Here is a 10,166-nt window from a genome sequence, read left to right on the forward strand (position 1 = left end):
CACCAGGTTGGTCTGACAGGACCTGCCTCTGATGAACCCGTGTTGGTTGCCCCTAAGCATGATCTCCCCTGTTGGCCCCTCACAGATGTGCTCCTGGATAATTTCCTCAAAGAGCTTTCCCTGGACCGAGGTAAGATTAACAGGCCGATAGTTTCCTGGGTCCTCTTTCCTGGGTCCTCTTTCCTTCCTTTTTTGAAAATGGTGACCACATTGGCCCTTTTCCAGTCTTCTGGCACCTCACCAGAGCACCATGAGTACTTGGAAAGCTGCGATAGGGGTCCCGATATGACTCCTGCCAATTCCCTCAGCACTCTGGGGTGGACATCGTCAGGACATGTAGATTTGAACATGTCTAGTCTTCCCCCACAAGTTCCCTGACTAGGTCCTCACTGACCCTAGGCCTGGCTGCACCTCCCCGGGGTCTGTCCGGGATCCAGGTACCTGCTCATAAAAATGGAAGCAAAAAATCTGTTAAGGAGGTTAGCTTTGTTGTCTGGTGCGACCAGCAGATTGCCAAGCGTGTCCTGCAGAGGCCCTACGTTACTCGGTACCTTCTTTTTACTTCCTATGTATTTAAAAAAGGACTTCTTGTTATCTTTGATCCGGGTTGCTAGTCCCAGTTCTGTCTCTGCTTTAGCTTTCCTAACAGCCCCCCTACAGTCTCGAGCAATGAAGGTATAATCCTTCTTGGTGATGGCCCCTCCCTTCCATTGGGTCTACGCCTCCTTTTTGGCTTTGAGATGTTCCTGGATGCTTTCGGTGAGCCATGAGGGCTTTTGAGCACTCTTGCCTCCTTTGATCTGCATGGGGATTGTCACCTTTTGGGCTTGGAGGATCATCTCCTTAAGGAACGACCACTCTTCTTGGACTCCCAAATCCCCTCCCCTCTGGGGCCTCAGTGCATCCCTGACTAGCCTCCTTACCTCATTGAAATATTTCCTCCTGAAGTCCAGGGCTGCTGCCTTGCTGCAGGCCTTTGACCAGGCCTTTGACGCCCTGCACTGGATTGTGAATTCCAGTAGGCGACGATCGCTATCGCCCAAGTATCTGAGAACTCACAGTCCACCCACCAAGTCGTCGCCTGTGGCCAGGACCAGGTCCAACAAAGCATTTCCCCTGGTGGGAGTGTGCACCTCCTGGATTAGATGGAGGTCCTGTAACTCAGCTAGAAACCTATGTGAGTGGTCAGATCTGGCTGACTGCTCTTCCCAGCAGATGTCCAGATAGTTTAGGTCACCCATAATGACCACATCCCTTGACTTAACTGCCTTCAAGAGCTGACCTGAGAATTCCCGATCCAGCTCTTCCCCCTGGTAAGGTGGCCTGTAGTAGACCCCCACTAAGTCCCTTTCCCCCTAACCCCCTTGTATTCTGACCCAGAGTACATTAGTTTACCCCTCCTCTGACCCAATGATGTTTGCTGAGGATGTGTATTGATCTTTGACATAGAGCACCACACCCCCACCTTTCCTCCCCGTTCTATCTTGCCTATACAGCCTATAGCCCTTGACGTTTATCACCCAGTCATGCGTTGGATCCCACCAAGTTTCAGTGAGCACCGCTATGTCTGTGTCTGAGTTAGCAAACGACCCTGGCTAGGTGATTGTTTAGCCTCCTTTTGAAGAACCCCAGGGTAGGAGCAAGCACCACATCCCTTGGAAGTTGGTTCCAGCTCCTAGCTACCCTGACTGTGAAGTCCTGATGTCTAGCCTGAAGCTACTCTCAGTCATCTTATGGCTATTATTCCTTTTTACTCCTGGTAGTGCTCAGAGAAACAGGGATTCTCCTATTGCCTGCTGGTCCCTTGGCAAGTTTATAGATGGCCACCAGGTCCCCTCTCAGCCTTCTCTTGTGAAGGCTGAACAGGTTCAGGTCTCATAGCCTTTCCTCATAGGGCCTGCCCTGCTGCCCCCTGACCATGTGCATGGCCCTCCTCTGGACCCTCTCGATGCTGTCCACATCCCTCCTGAAGTGCGGTGCCCAGAACTGGATGCAGTACTCCAACTGCAGCCTGACCAATGTCACATAGAGAGGGGGGATCACCTCCTTGGACCTGCTTGTGATGCATCTGTGGATGCATGACAAGGTGCGGTTGGCCTTCCTGACTGTGTCCTCACATTGGCGGCCCAATCAATAGTGATTCCAAGATCCTTTTCTGCCTCTGCGCTGATGAGATGAGAGTGCTCCAGCTTGTAGGTATGCTGCTGGTTCTTCCTCACCAGATGTTATACTTTGCACTTGTCAGTATTGGAACCCTTCCTATTTTCATCTACCCACCTGTCCAGATCTCATTGTAGCCTGTCCCTCCCTTCTAGTGTGCCCACATCCCCCCACATCTTAGTGTCATCTGCAAATTTGAACAGGTTGCTTTTCAACCCCTCATCCAAGTCACTGATGAAGATGTTGAACAGTGGGGGCTCAAGGACCAAGACCTTGGGAACTCCACTGCCCACATCCCTCCAGGTCGAAAATGACCTTTCCACCACCGCTTTCTGGGTGTGGCCCTCCAGCCAGTTAGTGACCCATTTGACTGTGCAGGTGTTAACGCCACAGTCTCCTAGTTTTTTAATGAGAATGGGATGAGATACAGTGTTGAAGGCCTTCCTAAAGTCCAGAAAGACTACATCCACTGCGACACCTGCATCCAAAGGTTTTGTGACCTAGTTGTAGAAGGCCACCAGGTTGGTCTGACAGGACCTGACTCTAATGAACCCGTGTTGGTTGCCTCTAAGCATAATCTCCCCTGCTGGCCTCTCGCGGACATGTGCCGGTATAACTCTCTCAAAAAGCTGACTTACAACCAAGATAAGACTGACTGGCCTATAGTTTCCTGAGTCCTCCTTCCTCCCTTTTTTGAAAATGGGAACCACGTTGGCCCTCTTCCACTCCTCTGGCACCACACCAGAGCAACACAAGTGCTCATAAAGCCATGCCAGCGGTCCTGCTATGACCTCTCCTAATTCCCTCTGCACTCTGGGGCGGAGATTGTCAGGACCTGCTGATTTAAATACCTCCAGTCCCTCCAGAAGTTTCCTGACTAGGTCCTGACTAACCCTAGGCCTGGGTGCACCTCCCCTGGGACCTACCGGGGGGGCGTGACCCAGTCCCTGCTCAGAAAAATGGAGGCAAAGAAAGCATTAAATAGGTTAGCTGTGCTGTCTGGTGTGATGACCAGATTGCCTTGTGTGTCCTGCAGAGGCCCCAAGTTACCCGATACCTTCTTTTTACTCCCTATGTATTTAAAAAAGGACTTCTTGTTGTCCTTGATCTGGGTAGCTAGTCCCAGTTCCATCTCTGCCTTGGCCTTCCTGATTGGAATAAAATAAACTCCAAATACCTATATATTATGGTATTTGATTTTAGGTTTTTGTATTATTGAAAATCAGAGCTCCCCCACCCGCTTTGCTCACCAGGACGCAGGTCTAGCTCCAGCTCTCCCATCTCACTGCTTTGTGGCTCTGAGAAGCCCTGATGTGCTGGTGCCCTGCCCATGCCATTGGCCCTCACTCATGACCCACAGCTGTTACCCCTCATTCCCCACCCAGAGTCCTCCACCCTCGAACGCTGCTGGAGGGGGGCCCTTGCCCCCAGCAGCAGTGCCCGAGCCCTGGCTGCCTCCCATGGGGACTGTTGGTGGCTGCTGCAGCAGAGTGGAGAGCACAGCCCAGCTCCCCTTCCCCCATGGGTGGCATGGCCAATGTAGAGCCCATCTGGGGGGGTGGTGGCAGGTGAGGGCTGCCTGCTGTGCGCTCAGGCTCCCTGCCCTGTTGCTCTCCCACACAGCTGCCACAGCCAAGTGGGCAGGACCTGGCAAAGCAGGGTAGAGCAGGGTAGGAAAGCTTGATGCTGCTGCTGCAAGTCCCATACTGTCATGGCAAAGCACTCTCTTCCCACCCAGCAGCAGTGGGGGTGCCAGTGCAGACTCATGTCCCTTGCTGCTCCCAGGTGGACACTGGGTGCCTTGGGTGCCTTGCTATGGGGACACAGGGCTCCCAGAAGCAGCACCAAGCTTCCCTGACTGGCCCTGCTCTGCTGTTCCATGCTGGGTCCCACTTACTGGGCCATTGAGGCCCCTGGGGTAGGGCGGCAGGGTGGGGAGCCTGAGTCCACAGTGGGCAGCCCATCCCCACCCCATGCTCAATTCACCCCTGAGAGTGCAAGGAGTAGTGGGGAGCAGCCTCCCTGCCCCGTGGATGACTCCCCCACAGCCCTGTCCCATTGCCTGCCTGGGCCCTATGGCCACAGATTCTAGCCCCAGGCCCAAATCACATGCAGTTCCCAGCTGGGCAACAACCCCAGCCCCAGTCCTGCCCAAGTCCCTCCATCCCTCACTATGGGGGCCTCAATCCACCCTGAATTATCTGTGGGGAGATGCTCTCTAGGCTGCCTGGTGGCCACATGCTTGTCTGAGCGAGCACATGCACATGGCACCCCCTGCCTGACTGCCCTCCTGCTGCTCCCCCCAGCCCCATGCATTCTGAAACTCCCTTTTCCCCACATTTTTTTCTCCTTTAAAGGAGAAAATCTGGGGTTTTCTTCTTTACATGAGAAAATCTGTGCTTTTCTCCTCAAACTCCACATTTTACCGCATTTTCCCATCATGAACAGAAACCTCAGATCCCTGGTCATTTCTACACCTGAGTTAAGATTTCTAGCTAGTGCTTAAAACAGTACACAGGGCTGTGAAACAGAAGAGAAACATTACCAAGAATGGCTGATAGACAGCAAAATCACAAAAGAAAGAATAGTTTGAATACTGGAACATCAAAACTATTAAAAAGGAGAAACCTTTGTTGAAGAGAGATTGACAGGAATAAAGGAGTTGATAATGAGCCGTGAAGTCAACTGATTCTCAGCACTGCCTGAATAGAAATGTTATCACCAGTCCCAGAGCACCTGGTGTTAAAGGTTTGGTTTTAAAGGTTTGGGTGGAGCAGATATCAAAGGGGGTGCAACTGAACCACTGCACCCCTCCTCCCCCTGGGTCCACCCATCCTCAAAGCCCATTCACGGCAGGTGGTGTGGGGAGAGGAGGGGTGAGGAACTCCTTTACATATGAAATTATCAAAACTGTTCCCTCTGCAGGACATCCAGCAAGCCTAATCTTACTTTTGCTGACTTCTTAGGTAGGGGAAATGGTTTAATACTTGACTGTGAACCTTAATATCTCCAAGGAGTGCAGGTGGCTCAGAGCCATCCCCACCCATTATCCATCAAATCTAAATAGATTTCAGTTGCATAATACTCTTTTGACCATACTGCTATTGTCACGTATATTAGTTTTTTCTCTCAGATTCCACTGGTAGAAAATTAGATTCCTTGGTTATATTAAGTCTCCTTTATTTACATTGGGTGCCTATGCAAGTACAGCAAGGCTGCTCCAATGTGCTGTAATTACAGTGCAGCAGAGCAGACTTGATTAATCAACCCTGCTGGAGTGTGGTAATTACCAGTGTCAGTGTATCAGCATCCCCGTATTGAATAATGGTGTTAGAGGTGCTAAAACTGAAGCTCTCCCACCGCCATTATTCAGTGCGGCAACATTGATACACGTGACACTCCTGATGTTTTAATTACAGTGGCTCTTGGAATTGCTCTAATTAAAGTACTTCCCTCCTCTCCCAGAGCATGTCTATAAATGCCCATTAGGTAAAAATTAATACAACATTATTGTAAAAAAACCACAAATAAGTACGTACCTGTAATTCTGTTTTTCATTTCCTATATGAAATCTGTCATATTGTGAATATGCCCGATTTCCTTCCCAGTCCATTAACTCAATTCTTAGAGAATATTGTCTCTGACTCGTTACTGCAAAGATAAACTCATTCCCCAGCCAATGTTCACCTGATGGGCTACCAAAACCCTAGGAAAAAGTTGTTAAAATAACTAATTATTTTCTTAATATGGTATAATAGTAAACAATAGTTATACCATAATAATTCATTATTACATTTTTTCTTATATATTTGAATAATAAGTCACTTAAATTTTTCACTGTCTGTAAATTGGGTCTTTAAATACTTACCTTGTATAGATGTTTTATGGCTAAATTAATATGAGTAATATTAGAAAATCACTACAAAATAATAAAGTATTATGCTATTGCCCTCATCTACTGCTTGATGGGTGCAGTATAATACTTATTAGCCTTTTATAACAGTTCCACATTAGACTACATTTTGGGACTACTCAGACAAGGAAGCTATATCACAATTCTGTAGCTTATTTATTAAGGGCATATTGAAATACATTAACTCTGATTTTGCACTTGCCTTCATCTAGCTCCAGGTTGGAATTCATGTAATTTCTTTTAATCTGTAAAGCCCTGACTCATTTTAGATCTGGCCACTTTGATAGATCATCTTTTCTCTTGTAACGTATTTGCCAAAACTCAAACCACTAGAGGTGCTCAAACTGGAGTGTTTTAGTTTAAATCAGAACTGTCAAACTGGTATGTGGCCTGCAGAGCGTTAAATTGAAGCCTCCAGGCTTCTGCCCATCTGCTGCTCCTCCAGTCAGTCCAGCTACACTAGCAGACAAAATCTGTGGGTTCCTCCTTCCTCCAGTTTCCACTTCCTGACTTTGCCCCTAGCTTAAATTAAAAATAACTGCAGACCAGAATGTGAGGGATCCTGGATTTTGAGATTTATCCTGGATTCTTTAAAGCCACAGCACACTAGAAAAACTCATCGCTTCTTACACTGCTACTTGGCGATACAATGCATATATGGGTGATTATACTTATTAGCGCTTCTTTTGTATTGCTGAGTGTTGTACTTCTTTCATACTGCTTTGTGTGATACAACTTATGGACAAGAAATCCAAACAATAAGATGTGGAGGTAAAACTATATTTTCTAAATGTGAAGTAAATAAATTAGATGCTGTGATTAATCTGCATCATCCTCATCTTCTACAAACACAGATTATTTTATTCCTATTTAACTAATCAATAGAATTACTCAAACAGAAAAATGGCAGTAAAAGAAAAAAGCATAGCTAATTTTCTAAATAGGTACTTTACGAATTTGGCATTAAATTTTTGTTTCATGCTTTATTAGCATTTCATATTTGACACCACTCGCAGACTTCCAGTGTTATCTGAGGTATGGGGCACTGTGTCATTACATATATCTAAGAAGTCTTAGTTTCATTATGTTCACCAAAAACCAAAAATTGATATATAGTACTATAGTTATTATTTCAGCTTGCAATGAACAAATCATTCAAATAAGATAAGCACACAATTGTCTCATGCTCATTCAGACATCTTGAGCTGTGAACAAGGGTAGGAATCTAATCACTAGTAGACTAGCATTAGTCTACTGCACATTACCATAGAATACATGCACTGGTGCTACTGTGTAGTGGCACCAATTACAGCACATTAAGTTAGTACCTGTTATTACATAATGCATAATTATGATGCATTAATGTACGTGTAGGCATGTCCTGTACAGGACTCATTAAACTGCATTCATTTTCTTTTAAAATTACCTTCATCTTCAACAGAGCTACCAAGCCTATTTACTGTTTAATCAGAAAGTCTCAGGGAACTGACACTATAGCCCAGGGGTGGGCAATTATATGAGCTTGAAAGATACATAGGGAGCGGGTGGAAGACAGCTGGGTGATGGAGCCTGAGCCCTGTATACTGGGTTAGGAGATATCCAGCTGAAGTTTCCTCCAACCTGGAGCAGTGCAGCAAGGGAAAAGGCAGGAGTAGGAGGAGGAGCCACTGCTGCATGTTGGGGAAGCTGAGCAGCACCCAGGTGGCTGCAGCCAAACTGCGAGCAGCCCTGCCAGCAGACTGCATGCTGGTTTGGATCAGGGCCAGTGGGTGCAGGCAGGAGCATGGTATGGAGTGTCCCACGCAGAACTCCATGGGGGTGTCTGCGTACTGGATCAAAACAATTGGCTGAGACCTCCCACAGGCTGGATCCAATCAGTTGGAGGGCTGGATATGGCCCATGGGTTATATTTTGTCCATGCCTGCTATGCACTAAGTGAAAGGTTGTGGCATGTTCCATCATTCTGAATAAATTAATTCAGGCGTATCACTGTGAGTCCTGCTTTTTGACTCAACAGACATTAAATAAATTCTTAGGATAATGTATTTAGTCTTTAACAAATGAAGTGCAGTAGTGTATGGTGAGTGGACTGACATGGTGATCTTAAAGAAAGTATTATCTTGTTCTCCTCTTCTATGCACACACACACATACACTTTCCCTCCCTCTCTTCTTTTGTAATGCCAAAGTTTGTTCTTTCCTCACCATTACAACTACTGTCTAATTCTCGTCATTTCTCACTTAGATCACTGTAGCCTGCCATTATCTGAGTTGTTGACCTCACTCCTCTCACTGTTGCTACAGTAATCTTCCTTAATTACTCCTTTGTTTTTCAAGCATTCATATTTTACTACAAATACAACCTTCTGCTCTTCATCTGCATAATCATGTCACCATCTACATCTGTCCCATTCCTCTGTATGCTGTTACTCCTCTGTTTGTCTTTTTATTTCTGCCTTCCTCACACTCTTGGCTCTTCACCGTCTAGCCCTCATATGTGGGATGGCCTTCCTGTTCTAGGAACTGGGGAATTGCTATACTAAATCAGACTAGTCATTCGTCTTCTTCAATATCCTGTCTCACCAGTGGTCAGCACCAGCTGCTTTGGAGATAGGTATAACAAACTCTGGCATGAAGTCATGGAGAAACCATCCCAGAGGCAATGTTTGTTTCCTAAACCTTGTTGTTAGAGGTAAATTATGCCTTCAAGTATGGGTTTAAGTACTTTCAAAAACATATGCACTTCTTTGCTTTTGTTAACCTTTCTCTTGTTTGTCAAAAACAAACTGTTCAAAAAGAGATACTTTAGGAAATCCCACTTCTCATTTTTCTCATCATTTGTAATAATAAAGCATACTTATTTTTGAACTACTGCTGTGTGCCTTGAATTATTTATATTTTATTTTATTTAGGTTATAGCCTTTCAGTATGTAGAACACGCCTCTTTCAATATCCCATGCTCTGTATAAACACAAAACGTTAAATATATGTATTAACTCAAATATAAGATAACCCTGAATATAAGTTGACCCATCAATAATTAGAACTTACAATTTTTTTACAGTTTTCCAGGTATAGAATCTACTCATTGGATGTTTGCTTTCAGTTTGTTCCCCTCCCACTGCTACAGTAGGGAAAATAAATCTGGGAGGATCAGGTAGCACCCTTGCCCTCTCCCCATCCTCCCTTCTCACAACTTCTTTCCCCTGCAGCCCCTTTCTTACTGTCAGACTCAGCTTTCCCTAAGCACATGGAAGAGAGGAGGCATTTTAAAAACACTGACCTAGAAATAAACATCCCTGTAGTAACTTGCATAAAGGAAAATGCCTACAAATACCCATACATTTATTTTATCCAGAACTGATGCAGTTTACTTATTTTGAACCTGCTGCAAGTTTTAGGACAAGTACTCTATAAACACACTACACTAATGCTCGTAGTATGGGAAACAAACAGGAGGAACTTGCCTTCCTGCTAGCTAACACAAACCCAGACATACCGGGGCTCACTGAAACTTGGTGGGATCCAACGCACAACTGGGTGGTAAACATCAAGAGCTATAGGCGGTATAAGCGAGATAGAATGGGGAGGAAACGCAGGGGTGTGGCACTCTATGTCAAAGATCAATGCACATCCTCAACAAACAGCACTGGGTCAGAGGAGGGGCAAACTAAAGTACTCTGGGTCAGAATACAAAGGGGTCAGGGGAAAGGGACTTAGTGGGGGTCTACTACAGGACACCCTACCAAGGGGAAGAGCTGGACCGGGAATTCTCAGGTCAGCTCTTGAAGGCAGTTAAGTCAAGGGACATGGTCATGGGTGATAGCGATCATCACCTACTGGAATTCACCATCTAGTTTCCAGAGGACTGGAAAAGGGCCAATGTAGTCGCCATTTTCAAAAAAGGAAGGAAAGAGGACCCAGGAAACTATTGGCCTGTTAATCTTACCTTGGTCCATGGAAAGCTCTTTGCGAAAATTATCCAGGAGCACATCTGTGAGGGGCCAGCAGGGGAGATCATGCTTAGGGGCAACCAACACGGGTTCATTAGAGGCAGGTCCTGTCAGACCAACCTGGTGGCCTTCTACAACCAG

The 10,166-nt window shown here is 46.1% G+C and overlaps 1 protein-coding gene across 2 annotated transcripts in view; it reads right to left on the reverse strand.

The window, feature by feature from the left end:
- ANGPT1 (angiopoietin 1) overlaps positions 1 to 10,166 on the reverse strand; it is a 253,626-nt gene that overhangs the window by 53,190 nt on the left and 190,270 nt on the right. For both annotated transcript variants that reach the window (XM_019551851.1, XM_019551859.1), the window contains exon 7: positions 5,700 to 5,866. In XM_019551851.1, the coding sequence (XP_019407396.1) occupies positions 5,700 to 5,866 (167 nt within the window). The remainder of the gene's footprint in view (positions 1 to 5,699; positions 5,867 to 10,166) is intronic.

The sequence above is a fragment of the Crocodylus porosus genome, unplaced genomic scaffold, assembly GCF_001723895.1.
Source record: "Crocodylus porosus isolate Cpor-Errol unplaced genomic scaffold, CroPor_comp1, whole genome shotgun sequence".
Lineage (NCBI taxonomy): Eukaryota > Metazoa > Chordata > Crocodylia > Crocodylidae > Crocodylus > Crocodylus porosus.